This window comes from Prionailurus viverrinus, chromosome C2, assembly GCF_022837055.1.
Source record: "Prionailurus viverrinus isolate Anna chromosome C2, UM_Priviv_1.0, whole genome shotgun sequence".
Classification (NCBI taxonomy): Eukaryota; Metazoa; Chordata; class Mammalia; order Carnivora; family Felidae; genus Prionailurus; species Prionailurus viverrinus.
In genome coordinates, this window is record NC_062569.1 from 29,461,215 (window position 1) to 29,477,874 (window position 16,660).

Below are 16,660 nucleotides of genomic sequence, written 5' to 3' on the forward strand. Positions count from 1 at the left end.
TAACATTAAAAAAATTATTAAAAAAAAAAAACGGGGTGACACCTCAGTGGCTCAGTAGGTTAAGTGTCTGACTTCAGCTCAGGTCATGATCTCACAGTTCATGAGTTTGAGTCCCACATCGGGCTCTGTGCTGATAGCTCAGAACCTGGAGACTGCTTCGGATTCTGGGTCTCCCTCTTTCTCTGCCCCTCCCCTGCTTGCACTTTCTTTCTCAAAAATAAACAAACATTAAAAATGTTTTTAAAAAATTCTTTCTCTCTCCTCTGCCCCCTCCCCTACTTTCTCTCTATATAAAATAAAAAATAAAATATTTTAAAATATTTTTTAATTTTTAAATTATTTTTAATAAAAATTTTCAAAAAGCCTTATCATCTATAAAGTGAAGGAGTTAGATACCAGAGAGTCCTAACATCCCTTCCTACTAAAAGGTAATAATATTGAAATTAGAAAAGCCCATTTCCTAGCAAGAAGGTGTGTTCCTGCCCATGTTGAGAACAGAACCCCCTGATGATCAGACTTGGTATGCTGTGAATACGCATTCCTTTTGTTGTCAAAACATCACATGTGGAAGCTAAATTCCTAAGTGTTCTAGTTATTCATTGCTGCAAAACAAACTACCCCCAAAACAATGGCTTGATCATTTACTTTGTTCCCAAATGTTAGAGTTGACTGAGCTTACTGAGGCAGCTCTTACTTGGAGTGTCTTGTGTGGTTGCAACCCAACAGTGGCTGGGGCCACAGTTGTCTCTAGGCTTCTTTACTGTCATGTCTGATGCCTAGCTGGGGCTGGAACACCTGGGACTCCTTAGGCCTTCCTCTCACTCTCCACGCAGTCACTCCACAGTGGCCTGGAGGCCACTGGACTTCGTACATGGGGCCAAAGTCCCCCGAAAGAAACTTGCAGAATGTACATGACCTTTTCTGTCCTGATCTTGGAAGTCAGGTGCTGTCACTTCTGCCCTGTTCTATTCGTCATGGGGGTCACAAAGGCCTACGTAGGGCCAAGGAGAGAGGAAACTGATCCTATCTCTTGGTGGGTAGAGTGTCCTTGAACTTGCAAAAGATGGGTGAGGTGCCCTCTTGCTTGGTGACAGGGGTGACTCAGAAGACTTCTCAGACTCCTGATTCTATGATTCTGTCACAGAGTTTAAAGCAACGGGGAAAATGTCTGGCAGTAGAAATCTAGTTTAATGGGGAGGGAAGCTCTACTTAGAAGATGAAGACATTTAAATTACAAGGAAAATGAAATAGAATTGTTTAGATGTGGAAGGGAATTTTTTTCCATGTAAGAAATATGTCGTGTGTGTGTGTGTGTGTGTGTGTGTGTGTGTGTGTGTGTGTGTGTAAGCAATTTTAAGACAAAACTTAAACAGCAATATACATGATATGTCAGGATTGGAGAAGAGCAGAATTAAGGCCCTTTTATTGTACAAAAACAAGTTTCCCTAGTTACTTACAGGATAAAGTTAATTGGCCGTCTTATTAAAAACAACATCAAATCTGTCATATAGAGCCCTGAAAGAAAACAGGTAAGAGGGAAGAAAATCCAAAAGACCAATAATAGGAAATCAGTTCCTAAAAGATTGTGGATCATTGCTTTTGAATGTGCAGAGTAGCTTGATGGATGGGAGAAGGTGTGGTGCCAAGCAGATCCCTGAGTGAAAGTGTCTAAGAGTGTAGACTCTGGAGCTGAGATGCCAGGTCAAATCACAGTTCACCATTCCCCACCTGTGTGAAAGTTGACAGGTTCCTGTACCTCTCTGTGCTGCTTTTCCCCCATTGCAACAGCGAGCTAATGATAGTGTTTGTCTCATCAGGTTGTTATGAGAATTAAATATATCAGGAGAGGCTTAGCCCTTCAAGCAGTGCATAGTACATAAGAAGCACCTCAGTACATTCAATTAGCCATTTCTCTCTTCACCAACTCCCTCCTTGCCTTTCCAGATGCAAATATCATGCCTAATATGCACTGTGGGCAGCCAACCAAATAAACATAAGAGAGAGGACTTTTCCTTTCCTTGGGCCCTGAGATCATGTATACATTGGACTTCTAGGTAGGAGGAGGCCTTCCTGTGACATCTGGTCACCCATCAGTCTGTGAGTTTCCACTCCCCACACTTGTCCTTATTCCAAGATACTTTAAAAATCAGTTCCACATTTAAAGCATGTCAGGCTAGATTTTAGTTTTAGTCTCTCTCACATATTTGGAATTAGAGCCTCCAGAGGCTATTATGCATAATCTATGCAAATGATATTCAAAGAAGCGGTAGCCCCAGATTGTTGGGAGAGGAGTGAGCAGACCAACACAAACGGACTTGAATGAAAATTTGCATCTGTTAGGGGAGCCCCAGGTTGAAGGCCTTGCACAGTTATTGTGACATTGTGTGCCCTTCCATTAAGTTATTAACCTTTTATGCCAAGGAGGAGAGGTAAAGTCACATCTTATTTTCTTAATGAAGGTAACAGTGGAGGTTGAAGGAGGTGTTTGGGCAGTGCAACATTGTAGCAATTTTTATGACACAAATGAAAGTTGCTTCGAAATAATGGCTGTGGTCCAGGCTGTGTCCCCAACCTGATGTGTGTTCTTGGACAAGTCACTTTGCTCCTTCCATTGCCTCTTCTGTGAAATGAAGAGATTTGATTAAGTTACCTCTTAGGGCCCCCTCTCACTGTGACAGCTAAATGTCATCCTTCAAATGAAAACTCTGTGCACCCAGGATGACAGTATCCATTCATTGCACCAAACAAAGTTTTACTCTAAAGTCTAAAGGTCTGAGAGGTAATTTAACAGTCCTCACAGAGAGAAAAATAACCTTACAAGACACTGATAACTTAAAAAAAAAAAAAAAGCAACAAAGGCAAACATTTACTTATACTGTAAGTCTTATAGCAAGAAATGATTGTAGTCATATTACTTCCCAGCCGGGGGGATTTTAGTCCCTGGAATGTTCCGAGTGGGAAAGTCAGGAACATTTCTCTCCCCAAGTCTTTTAAAGACTAGGATGTGTTAACCCCTCTGCCTCTAGAGTGCTGCAGAAGTTCTGGAGGCCAAGGTGGCTCCTCTCCCACTCCCAGGCCTGTCACTGGGATCATTCAGGGTCTCTGAAAGCTTTGCACTGCCCTTGGTGCTGCTGCCAAAAGACTGCCATGTCCTTGGTCTCTGGTTTCTGATTGTCTCCAACACATCTGGTGTTCGACCCCAGGACTCCTCTGGGCCCTTAATTTTAATTCCAGCTGTCACTCCAGCCACCAGCTGGGCACAGACATTCCCTGACAGCCCCTCTGCCCAGGGCTTCTCTTATTCAGCCACATGGGCTGTGGGCCTCGTGCAGGAGTGAGGAAGTACAGAGGGATGAGCACCTGGGGAGCAGCCCTGGACCAGTGGAGACGGGAGCTGCTGGGTAAGTGAGTGCTCTTCTCACTCAGTTTGAGGTGCGGTCTACTCAGCCCCTCAGAGGTCCCCAGGAAATAGGAGTTGCTCACCATGATCAACTCATAACCTACGCTCAGATTGATTTTCTCTATTTAACTCATCTCAGACCCCCATGGTTGTCCCCTTGGATCACTTCCCAAAATAAGCTACTTTCACACAAGCCCTGGTCTCTCCCTTTCCTGTTTCTGAGATATCTGTAATGTAAGATAAGACACCTTAGCTCAGGCTGCTGTAACAAAGTATCACAGGCTGGGGTGCTTAAACAACACAAATTTATTTTCTCACAGTTCTAGAGGCTAGAAGACCGGGATCAAGGTACTGACAGGATTGGTTTCTGATAAGACCTCTCCCTTTGACTTGAAGATGGCCACCTTCTCACTGTGTCCTCACATGGCCTTTCCTCTGTGCACAATCATGTCTGCATCACTCTGTGTGTCTTAATCTCCTCTTATGAAGGCACCAGTCAGGTTGGATTAGGGACCACCCCTAATGGCCTTGTTTAACTTAATAACCCCTTTTAAAGGCCCTGTCACCAAATACAGTGACATTCTGAGGTGCTAGGGGTTAGAGCTTCAACATATGAATTTGGGGGAAACAATTCAATCTTTAACACTTATATTGAACCAAGAAACTTATGAGTAAATTTATGAGGCTCATAAGGGAATGTCTCTCAAAACATCTGAGGTCAAGACTCCCAGCCATAAGAACAGATTGTCCCTGTGGTGTGTGACTGCAAGAGAGGAGTTAGAAAAACCCTGAACCCATCAGAGCACCATGGCACAGCAACTTCCTGTCAGCCGCTTCCTCCTCCTGCATCACCGGTGTGGCTGACCAGGAAAAGCAGGCATCTTAGACATAGTCGGTTTAATATACTGTGGCTACTGTGGGACTTTGAACATGTTAGTTAATCTACCTGAAATCCCAATTTCCTGCCCTGTCGAGTGGTTGTGAGGATTAAATCGAGCGTGAGAGACTGGGTCAGAGCAGGTGCTCTGTAAACAGTTTTTAGGATTGACTTGAACAAACAGAGCTTACAGTTGTTACATGGTTTAGGTCACCAATGAAAGTTTAGAAGAAAAAATATGTCACTTAGGACAAACTGTTGGTCCTAGAGACTGTATGTGCTACAGTCTGTTCAATCTGCAGTCCCTTGGCCTCCTTCCACCTACTAATTTAGAAGTGCAGAGTACAGGGAGCAGGTCCACGCTCAGAGGTGGCCTCAGTGGTGATCCCGGGCCTCCTTTCAAAGGAATGCCAGGAGATGATCTCCCCTTCTGTTTCTGAAAGCTCACCAGGGCCCCTGTCTTCCCGTCAGCAGCTTTGCTGACTATCCCACACATGCAGAAATCACTGCCCGGGCCCCTGCTTTGGCCATTTGTCTTGCTTGAGTCTGGTGGGGGAGGGCAGCTCCCAGAGAGTTACCAGATAGTGACAGATCTCTACCATTGTCTGGGTGGCCAGCAGAGCTGAAGGAAGGGCATGAGAGTGACCAGGAGGGGTTTCATAAGTACAAGGAGGAGTTCACAGGTCAGAATCAGACCTTAGAAGTCTGTCAGGCCACACCTCAGCGTGGAGACCAGTTCTTCTCAGCCCATGTATTCTATTGGGGTGACCAGTCTTCCAGTTTATAATCTGAACAGATCCTATGTCTCACATTTATATGTGGTGTGTTATTTGTAAAATGTGGCACATGCTATTATGATTCATAAAATCCACATACATTTAGAAGTATTTTTAAATTTATAGGTTTTTGTCCTTGTGCATTTTCTCAATGAGCCAAAAGCATACACGCTGATCATCATGCAAAACTCATGATTTTCTTTTAATGCTCAAAAGGCGTCCTCCTACTCAAAAGGCTGGGCATCACAAGTGATTTTCCACAGAGAGTTCAGCCACATGAACACCACAGGAAAAGCAGTTAACATTAATGAGAACCACAAAACCAGCTGGTGTTCACAGTGTGCATCTCTTTTAGGCTCTGTGCGAAGTGCTGTATGGGCACCAGATCTGGTCACCCTCTGGACCCTTGTCCCCCTCTGCCTGTTGCTCTTCTATGGCACTGAGATGTTGCTGCCTTGCTTTAGGATTGTTTGTGGATTTCTTTGAGCTCACCCAGAGCCAGAGACTGCCCTGTTCATTTTTTGTCCTCTAGGGTCAAGGAGAGGTCTGGAGACCCTCCCTACTTGCCTGGTGAGTGGGTCTGAAGAAAGAGAGCATTTCTGACCATTTCTGCCTTTGTCTAGTCCATAAATGGAAGATTCAGAAAGGGCATGAGAGTTGGTCAGCTCTGCTTATGTAAGCATTCCACATAGAGCTGCCAGCTTCCCTTTGATCAACCTGGCCTTGACCACCCTCTGGCTGCAGAGGGGTAGCAGACACTCAGAGGCCACAAGCCTTCTTCCTACACCCAGCCCAGCCTGTTCTCAGAAGCTGCTTTTGGGTGGAGGGCTGATGGCGTTTCACAGGCACTCAGCAAAGGATGGTCCTGACCAGCTTAGCTGCCTCTCCCCAACAGTGCTGGGTAGCACCTACCTAATAGACCTGCCCAACTTCACATGATCTTGTATCTGATGAGGGTCAGGATGGCAGTGTGGACCTCCGGAATGCTCCCAACGTTTCCTTTGAGTTCCCAGAGCTTTACAGGTTCATGGGTAAGGAAGGTCCAGACTCTGAGCTATTCCCCAGGCATTTCACCTCTTCTCTCTGTCTTCCTCTCAAGGCTTCCTCCTGATCTTGGCACTGACCGAAGCACTGGTATTTGCCACCCAGGAACCATCTCCCAGAGAATCTCTTCAGGTCCTCCCCTCAGGCACCACCCCAGGCACCATGGTGACAGAATCCCTCAGCTCTACCAGACACTCATCCATGGCAACTGCACCCACTTCTGTGGTGACACTGACCCCCTATCCTGATGGACCCTCCTCACAGGCTGCAGCTCCCATGGCAATGACAGCACCCCATCCAGATGGACACCCTCCTACAAACACCATCTCCACCACTATGGCAACAGCAACCACCCCACATTCTGAAGGCCCACTGCCCACAGGGCCCCTTCCTACTGCCATGGCAACCACATCCTCCCCCTCAGAGGGCCGCCCCCAGGGAGAAGCTGCACCCACCATCCTGCTGACAAAGCCAACAGGAGCCAGCAGCCGTCCCACCACAGCACCCACCCGGGCTACCACGCGCAGGCCTCCCAGGCCCCCAGGCTCTTCCCGAAAGGGGGCCGGCAGTTCATCACGCTCTGTCCTGCCTGCACCCAGTGGCCACTCTGGGAGGAAGGAAGGCCAGCGGGGACGAAATCAGAGCTCCACACATCTGGGGCAGAAGCGGCCCCTAGGGAAGATCTTTCAGATCTACAAAGGCAACTTTACAGGGTCTGTAGAAACTGACCCCTCCACCCTCACCCCCAGGAACCCACTCTGGGGTTCTTCTTCCTCACCACAGCCCCAGACAGTGACCACAACCATGGCGCCCAGCAGGACCTCGTGGGCACCACCCACCAACCCCCTTGTGCCTGCAGAGGACAAGCCAGGCCTTAGCAGAGCAGACCAGGGGGGTGGTTCCACTTTCACCAGCCAAGGAGGGGAGCCGGACACCACAGTAGCCTCAGGTGCCCCTGCCAGCCCACAACCTGCCCCAGTGCCTTCTCAGCGCCCCCGCGGTGACCCACAGGATGGCCCCAGCCACAGTGACTCCTGGCTTACTGTCACCCCTGGCACCGACAGACCTCCATCTACCAGCTCTGGGGTCTTCACAGCCACCGCGGGGCCCACCCAGGCTGCCTTCAATGCCAGTGTCTCAGCCCCTTCCAAGGGGATTCCTCAGGGAACATCCTCAACCTCGCAGGCCCCAGCCCACCCCACCGGGGGCTCAGAAAGCACTGTTTTCCAAGCCAAGGAGGAGGCTACAGCCACCCCCACCATGACCAACAGGGTGCCCAGTCCTCTCTCCACAGTGGTGTCCACGGCCACAGGAAACTTCCTCAACCGCCTGGTTCCTGCTGGGACCTGGAAGCCTGGAACAGCAGGGAATATCTCCCATGTGGCTGAAGGGGACAAACCCCAGCACAGAGCCACCATCTGCCTGAGCAAGATGGACATCGCCTGGGTGATCCTGGCCATCAGTGTGCCCATCTCCTCCTGCTGTAAGTGCCTCACCCACTCCCTACTCCTCCCTCTCTCCCTCCTCTCCCTCTACCACATCAACTTGTCGGTCCCCAGAGTTCCTTTGCCCTGGAGCTGGACAGTCCCTGCCAAGTAGGCTGCAAAACTTCCCAGAGTTACAGGAAACCAGGTGGCAGGACAAGAATCATGGGTTATCTCTACCCCTAGTCCTCTGCTCTGCCAGGCTATGGCTCAGATGCTCACTGATCATAAAGACAAAGCTCCCAAGAGTTGGGAAGAACCTTCCAAGTAGTCCAGTCTGACTGCATTTTTTAGAAAGGAACACCAAGCTAGAAAGGTCCCATGGCTCACTCAGGAGCCCAAAGTTAAGCAAGAGACAGGCCTGGGAAGGGACTGTCTTCCCACCCAGTGCTCTTGTCATGACACCACCCTGCCACACTCACCCTGGAGGGCAGCCTGATAATGGCTATAGTGACATGGCACCAAGACACCGTAGGTGAATGTTGGCACTTCTAAACGTACAACCTCCAAGTAGCAAAACCTTCACCTTCCTCTCCCACTTCACATCCATCTTTCTGCCTGCCTTTTCTCCCATCCCTCATCTCTTCTCCTCCTACTCTCTCTCTCTTTCTCCAAAAAAGAAGAAATGAAGCTTTGATCTTGCAGGGATTTCTATCAGCCTTGGCAAAAGCAGTTCCTATAGCTAAATTGAGCCTTGAGAGTTACATGTAAATTTAGCTCTTCTCTCTCTCTTCCCTGGTTTTATTTGTTCATGGGTGGTGTGAGCTAGATAACAATGTAGATCCCATCATTGCTTCCACTGGTACTGGTGGAGAAGGGCTCTCCCCAGGCCACCAGCACCTCCTTGCTGCTCCCTGTCATTACTTTAATGAGAATTCAGGAGACCTTCTCCCTGATGTCTCCATACAGAACCTAACATAATCACTCAGAACCTTAGGGCTTCCTTTTATGTCTTTGCCATGTATTTGATCCTAGATTCTTAGAGTTTCTCTGATAACCTCACAGGAATCCTCACTGATCTTAGCTTCAGCTCACCCATAACAGTTATCATCTGGCCTCCTTCTGAACCCTTCTAGGGGTGAGAAACCCCCTGTGCTCCTCATTCATTGGACATCCCATTCTCCTATGACCCCCTCAGGTTGTTACCCAACTCTCTTGGGAGCCTGACATTTGCCTCTTTGTAATTTCCACTCTGTGGTCCTAAGCCATGTCCTCTGAAACCACACAAAACCAGTCCATCTACCAATCCGTAAAACATTTGAAATGGCACTCAAGGGCAGCCTTTCTTTTCCCAAGTTGCTCATTACTATTCATTCAAGTCTCTTCGTAGGGCCAAATTGCCCTGGCACTTCCCCCTTGTCTGCCACTCTGGATGGCCACCAGTTTATCCCTGCTCTCCTAGAAGGAAGCACAGCATTTAACATGCCCAGCCATGGCAGAGGAGAGCAGATGGTCGCTCCTTTGTTCTGGACATTTCGGTCACATTCAGGAAGCCAACACTGGCATCGGCTCTGTTGGTGGTACCGTCACATCACACCATGGGCTCATCCTGATCTCAAGAGGAATGAAACCCCAAAAACTTTCCACAGAGGAGGCTTTTAAGCCAGCTCTCCTAGCCTCTCCTCAACCCATGGGTCATTTGAACATTAGTACAGGGGGTGTGTGCCTTTAACATGAACATAATTTCTGCTTGGCATTGTACCAATAAGATCTTTTAAAATCTAGATTCTGGATTCTTTCCAGAAGCCACCTCTCCCAGCTTTTTGTTTCCTTCTAGTTGATAAGCAAAGCAAACTTTCCATGTCGAAAGTGGGCGGCCTATTTCTGCTCAAGGACCCAATTCAGGAAAAGTGAAAATGTTTGCAGATTGCATATTTCATTCTTTCATTAAGTGGCTTTATTGTCTTTCATGGAAATACAAATGAATTCTTAAAACTGATTGCCCACTTCTGAAACAGAAGAATGATAATGAGAAAATGTAGCACTGTTAGCCAATAAATTATTAATAATGGTCATATTTGAGAAGTAACCACATTAGAAACAGCTTTCTAATTTTCTATTCTCTACATGTCTCCAGAGGCTTTAGTTTACAAAGTGAGTTCCCATTATTTTTAATTATTCCATCCTTGGGGCACCTGGGTGGCTCAGTTGATTAAGTGTCCAGCTTTAGCTCAGGTCATGCTCTCATGGTTTATAGGTTCAAGCCCCACATTGGGCTCTCTGCTGTCAGTGCAGAGCCCTCTTCACATCCTCTGTCTTCCTCCCTCTCTGCCCTTCCTGTGCACTCTCTCTCTCTCTCTCTCTGTCTCAAAAATAAATGGCCATTTAAAAAAATCATTCCATACTTAAAACAGACTAGCCAGAGGGATTAAAACAAAAACAAAAACATAAACATGCTATGCAAGGAACACACTTTACAGGGAGGGAATAAGTCACCAGGTGAAGTGACTTTTCCAGGGTCCTAGCTCACATAAGTCAGCCCAAATCTGGTGGTAGAATCTGTTTGATTCAACACAATATTTCCCAAGTGCCCGTTGTGTGCCAAGCACTATGCCAAGCATTAGGGAATTGATATACGTGATGTGGCTCCCTTCCCCAGCTCCCAGAGCCCTCTCCCCACCTGGGACTTTCTCTTTGCCTGGTTTGGACAGCACAGAGTAGATCCAGCCTGCACCCCACAGGCCACACCCACCTGTTTTATAGTTCTGAAAAGACTTCTACAGCCCTTTTTACATGTGTGAGTTTGAAATTAGATCAGATCTTACTGCAAAGCCAGAAAACCCATGGGCTGCCTAAACCATGCATAATAATGTCAACTAAGGTAGTAGCAAATACATAGCCTGGAACTGCACCCAGAGAATGCTTCGGCAGTCTGAAAAGAGCCTTCAGGTGCTGGGACCGAACATACCACTTCGTAAAGGAAGATAGGAGTCTTTGTTCAAAGTGGACTCTTGCAGCCTCTTGGAACCAGACTCCACTTCTTTAGCATCTGTCTTACATTTCCATCGTCCACATGGGAGGGTCCCCTAACCTCTCACTCCTAAGGTCCCTGCCTTAGCCCTGGCTGCCTCCACATAGGGCTCCCTGCCCTCAGTCGTGGCCCCAACTCCTGTGGGTCCTCTGGGGCCCTGTGAAGGCCCTGATGCAAGGGACATCAAGATAGAATATTTGTCCAGCTGCAGAATACCATGCTCTTTCAGAGCACAGATGAACAAATATCCCAGCTGTTTTCATAGCCTAATCCCACTCCAGTCATTAGACAAGCAGACCTCTTCCAGTGGCTGCATTTATCCTAAAGTTCACTCTGCTGCCCTCAAAGATGGGTCTTTGCCAGTTTGCCAGATATTTCAGGCAGTCTAGGTTGGTATCAAAGTGCGTGCCTAGATTTCCTCACACCTGGCTTTTCAGACCAGCCCTGGTCTTGTTCCTGCTTTTCTCCATCCACCAGAAGCCAGACTTCAGGTGGCCAGGGTTGCTAGGCAGGTGGGTGAATCCTCTACTTCTGTTGGAAGCAGGGGGTGATCATAGCAAATCTCAGGCCTGTGCAAGAAGGGATGTCATCAATTACACCAGCCCTTGCAAATTGAAAGCTCCACCCAATAGCTGGAAGGCTAGATATGCCACAGCTGAGAAATGCTTTGTCTCCTGAGACATGCCAGAGACAGCCACACAGGGTTTCAGATGTGCTGAGAACCGAAACTGATTGGATCCAGGCCACAATTGACTGGGGCAAGGGAGCCATGTGGCTCTTGAGTTGGTCTCTGCTGCCACCATCAGGAATCAAAGAGCCCACTACCTCCTGCCGGAACCCTCTGGGCCTGGCACTGAATTGATCCTCCCGCTCTGCCATCAGTGCTCTGGGTTTTCATCAGGAGGTCAGTTTTGTGACTCTGCCAGGCTCTCTGGCGTCTCTTGCACATGACGCATCTGTTCTCGAGAATGTCTTTACTCCGCTTCCCTGAAAAAGATGAAAGCCTTTCTGGAGGGTGAGAACAGAAAACAGGCCAGCGGCAGATGTTTTTCATACCAATCTAAGTTGAGCCTGGCTGGAACCGGGAAGCAACTCTCTCTGACCCCGGATATGTGAGGGTCCATGTGCACCTCACCCCAGAGCATTCTGGCTTCTTGCAGACATGCGGTTAATGTCACTGGAGTATCAGTGCAGCGTTCAGCAAGATAATATATCCTGTGGTCATGCAGTTCTTGGCTATGTTCATTGTTCTGTGAATGTTAGTCCAATCTGAATGTGTGTATGTGTGTAGTTATGTATGTGTATGTATGTGTGTATAAAATATATGTGTGTGTGTATGTGTGTATATACACACACACACACATACATATATATATATGTGTGTGTGTGTTTTTTATAGGCCCAAAATAACTTTGTAGTTACTACATAAGAAGACACGGGTCAGAGTTACTCTTTCCATGAGAAGAATAGAATAAATTGGAATGAGAAGGAAGTGTGTCCAGGAGGTTTGTCTCCTTGGGGCTTATGAGCTAACTGAAGCCAGGGTGGTGGGGAGCAGCCTCAGGGCCAGGGGATGTCACTTCAGCTGGACCAGAGTGTCATACCTATGTTCTCACAGCTCATCTCTGCTTCCCAGTCAGCACCTCCTGCTGGGGGCCTTCTAATCCCACACACCAGGATGGGGAGCCAGACAGCCCCTAAACCTGCTTTCCTGAGGCCCATAGCCTCGTTTTGAGCCTGGCCTCCTTCCCAAACTCCCAAAGGTGGGAGACAATGGTCCACAGTCTGGCCCCTCAGGCCGGCACCACTGGACCAATCCTTCCCTCCAGGGTGTCAGGCTTCTCCTCTATAAGATGAAGTGCCCAAACTGAAATATGTCACACCTCCCTGTCCTCTAACTTTCTAACACTTTTTTAAAACTGTTCGTTTATTTATTTTATGTGAGAGATCGAGAGAGAGCGAGCAGAGGAGGGGTAAAGAGAGAGCGGGAGAGAGAGAATTCCAAGCAGGCTCCATGCTGCCAGCCCGGAGCCCAACGTGGAGCTCGATCCCAAGAACAAACAGCAAAATCATGGCTTGAGCTGAAATCAAGAGTCAGACACTCAACCAACTGAGCCACCCAGGTGCCCCTGTTCTGCTGCATAAATCATTGGAGAAGAAGGCTGGTGTGACAGAAAAGCTTGGCTCATGGACTCAAACATACCTGGATGTCATGCCAGCTCTCCTGCCGGCCACCTGTGGGGCTTGGACAAGTTATTTAACTGTCAGTCCAATGTTTCCTCACCTATAAAAATAGGACTAACATCCTCTGTGTTAGTTCAGGACCTTCAAGAGGCAGATGCCAGCATGGGCTTGTGTTTGCCCAGAGTTGTGTCCTTTACCAAGTGCTTCCACATGCCTCAGATGTGTTCCCAGCCATGTCCAGGGTGATCTCACACAACAAGCATCACTCTGAGGGTCACAGAGACCCAGGTCAGGTTCCATTAATTACCTGAGTGATCAAGATCAATTTTGTTAACTTCCATGAGCTTCAGTTGCCACTTGTGCAAAGGGGAAGAGTAACAGTACCTTTCTCAGAGAGCTATTTTGAGGGTTAAATCAGACCATAAAGTGCCTAGGTCAGCCCTGGGCATGTATTAGAGACTCCATAAATCTGAACTGTACTTTTCTTTCTTAGATGAAAGGTCAGGCCAGCAAAACAATGAAAGTTCTAAACCACAGGTGGTGCCTTGGCCTTGAGCCACTCAACAGTCATGCAGCCCGGTATTTCTTTCTACATCTCTCTTGTGGAGGGTACTGGAAGAACAAGAAGAAAACTGTCATTAATTAAGCACCCACTGTGCATCCAGCAGTTTGCTCAGCATTTTGCATTCATGATCTCAAGCTCTCATTACAGCCCTGTGAGTCCATAGCAGTCAGTATGAGGAAGTGACTTACCTAGTGTAACGTGCAACAGTCAGACTTCAACCCAGGTCTTGTGGATTCCAAGCCCACGCTCTTTCTATGTCAGGCCAGCTTCTATTATATAAATGAAATGGCACTTGAGAGGCACTGGGAACTCCTGGAGAGAAACAGTCAGGCCTAGAGCACTAACAACATTTGAGGAGAGAAAGCTAGGAACTGAGCCCCCTGTTCCAGTCCCCAGGCCATCCTGCAAGCAGGCCAACCCTTCCCATCGAGACAGGGTCCTGGTCCCACATTCTAAACAGGCCCTGGCTCTGGAGCCAGGGGCAGTGTGGGCTTGAGGGAGCACTGGACTAGGAGTCAGAGGACCTGGACTCTGCACCCTGTGCCAGCCCAGGTTAGCAGCATGAGTTCACTGCAGCCTAACCCTCTCTTTCTGGCTTCTGTTTCACCAGTTCGAATCCCCCCCTCAGGCCACTTAACCATCCCAGTTCCAGGAGCAGGGTAGAAAGGTAGTGACAATGAATAATAAAGATGCCAGAAAAAGGGACACAGGACCTAGGGTCTTGCCCCAGCCCTGCCACTCGCAGACCTGTGACCTGTGGCAAGTCAGCTGGATGCTTTGGACCACAGTCTTCTCATCTGTAAAATAAGGAGAGTCCCTAAATTAGCAGATTTTCAGGCTGAGTTCTGCAGCTCCCCTTCCTCACCCCCATTCATCCTCCAACCACCCCCGTCTTTGGAAGGAAGGGAAAGAAGAAAGGAGAACTTGAATTTGGAAATTTTTCAAAATTTAAAAAAGTCTGTACCAGCCAATATAAAATTCCTTTTATCTCAAACATTCAGAAATCTCCTTTATATCTTTAAAACTTTTTTAAGGGGACATGGAAGAATAATGAGCAAATTAGAGAAGTCTTTCTCATCAAAGTAGATTGGACCAATAGAAACTTGCCCAACCTCAGTCTTGTCTGGAGGACTTTTCAGGTTGAGATAAGAGAGTTACAGAATTCCTACATCATCCTGCAGGGGCCTACAGGGTGGGCCCTGTGGTCTTAGCCTGTGTGGGTGCCAGCTTTTTCAGGTACCCCACACCCTGGCAAGTACAGGCGCCCTGATGCTGGCTAACCCTCAGGCTGCTGCGAACAGAGCTGACACTCTGCTGCCCCCTGGTGGTCGTTGCTATCTTGGTGCCGGCCTCTGGAATGCTCAGCCTGGGGTCCCCTCTCTGGAGCACACATGGTTGGCACCTCCAGGATGTTAAGTGCAGCCCTGCCCACCCCTGGCCTGGAGTTTCAGCCACTTCACAGGCTGTGGTGATGATGAGTCTTGGCAAGGGATGCCCAGTCTTCATTTACTGGCTTCTCCCCAAGAGGGTTCCTGTCACCCTTGTCAAAACATCACCCGTTGCACTGTGTGAGCCTGGACAGGCCACCTTACCTCCCCAACTTCAAAAGCCTTCCCCATTGGCATGCCGAAAGCCCTCTGTTCACACGTGATTCATAAGCAAAATCCAAACATACTCCTTCCTCCCTGGGGCCCTGCAAATCTCAAAGATTGGACAGACGGGGTCACACATCAAGCTGCATAGAGCCCCAATCAGGCCCATCTGTGCAGTGTGGACTTCTGTGCATCAGTCTTTGTGAGGCAGAATCATGAATGGTTAAGAGCACAGACTATGGAGTCCAGATGTCTGGGTTTGCTCTTGGGCAAGTCGCTTCACTTTTCTGAGTCTCAGTTTTCCTGCCTGCAAAATGGGAACCCTAAAAGTACCTCATGGAGTGAAGTGGAAGATTAAGTTAATTAATATTTCTAAAGTGCTAGGAAACCTTCCTGGCACATAAACACTATATAACTGTTAGAAGCTTCTTTTTTTTTTTTTTTTTTTTTTTTTTTTTTAAGGGAGGAGGAGGAGGTTGGTGATAGTGGAGGTGATGGTTATGGTGCCAGAGCAGCTGTTTTATCAGGGTCCAAGACCTCTGCTCAGTAATACTACTCTAAGTCTCTACCATCAAGCACTCCTGTGGTATTCAAGGGCTCATTTTGTAAAGTTCACCAAGTCCTGTTCCTCTTTCTGCCATACTCCTACTCTGGCTGAGAATTCTCCTCACCAGTCCAGCAGTACAACTGAGAGCACACAGCCATTCTCTAAGCCTTTCCACCAAATGAGCAAGACCTTTTCTTGGAGCAAACTCGAGGAGTGGCAGTGCAGCACCCATAGATATCTGAAATTATATCCAGGCCTCTTTCCTGTGAGCCCTATGGATGCAGCCACTGGACATGACCCTGGCTTCATCTCCTACCTCACTCCCCTACACTCCAGCCAGGCTACTCTTTTCACTCACATCAAGTGTGTCCCCACCTCGGTCCCTTTGCACATGCTGTTCTCTCTACCTGGGGCATACTGCCCCATTCTGCTCTTGTCTAGCTCCTTCTCCATATTCTGTTCTCAGCTTTAAGGTCACCTCAGGAAAGCTTTACATGATGACCCTAAAACATTCTCTCCCCAAACCCTGTCCATTGTCTTTCTCACTCACACTGTTTTATTTTCTTTCTTCAGTTACTGCTATCTGAATTTATCTTATTTATTCATTTTGTTTATTATAGATCATGTGACCCTGCCCCTCATCCTGAGTATCCCTCCTTACACACACTAGGAGGGATGTTTATGATGCAGGGCGGCCTTGTGTTGGTTTTTTTTTTCATTCCCTCTCTCCCAGAACCTGGCCCACAGTAGGCATTCAGCGTATGTAGATAACTGTTGAACGAACAAGCAAACAAAGTGACTGATGGAGTAAGTGGTTGCATGTATGGCCATCACAGCCCCACCTGGAGACTGGCGCCTGTCACTCAGCACTGCTGGCTCCATGCTTGTTGTCTCCCTCCCCTGCCTCTAACTTGGACTCTCTCCACAGCCGTCTTGCTGACAGTGTGCTGCCTGAGGAGGAAGAAAAAGACGGCCAACCCAGAGAACAATCTGAGCTACTGGAACAATGCCATCACCATGGACTACTTCAACAAGCATGCTGTGGAGTTACCAAGGGAGATCCAGTCCCTTGAAACCTCTGAGGTAATGAGCCCCAAACCAAGGGGTGCCCCTGAAAGGTCTGGCTCCAGCACAGGGAAAAGCCTAGGCTCCAAAGTAAGCTATGGAGCCTCTGCTTGCTTCTCAGTGTCTTGCTCCTTGAAGGGTGGTCTCTGGACCAG

The 16,660-nt window shown here is 48.1% G+C and overlaps 1 protein-coding gene across 5 annotated transcripts in view; it reads left to right on the forward strand.

Moving 5' to 3' along the window:
- TMEM108 (transmembrane protein 108) overlaps positions 1–16,660 on the forward strand; it is a 366,497-nt gene that overhangs the window by 343,652 nt on the left and 6,185 nt on the right. For all 5 annotated transcript variants that reach the window (XM_047876363.1, XM_047876366.1, XM_047876364.1 and 2 more), the window contains 2 exons: positions 6,153–7,580; positions 16,369–16,523. In XM_047876363.1, coding sequence (XP_047732319.1) covers positions 6,153–7,580; positions 16,369–16,523 — 1,583 coding nt within the window. The remainder of the gene's footprint in view (positions 1–6,152; positions 7,581–16,368; positions 16,524–16,660) is intronic.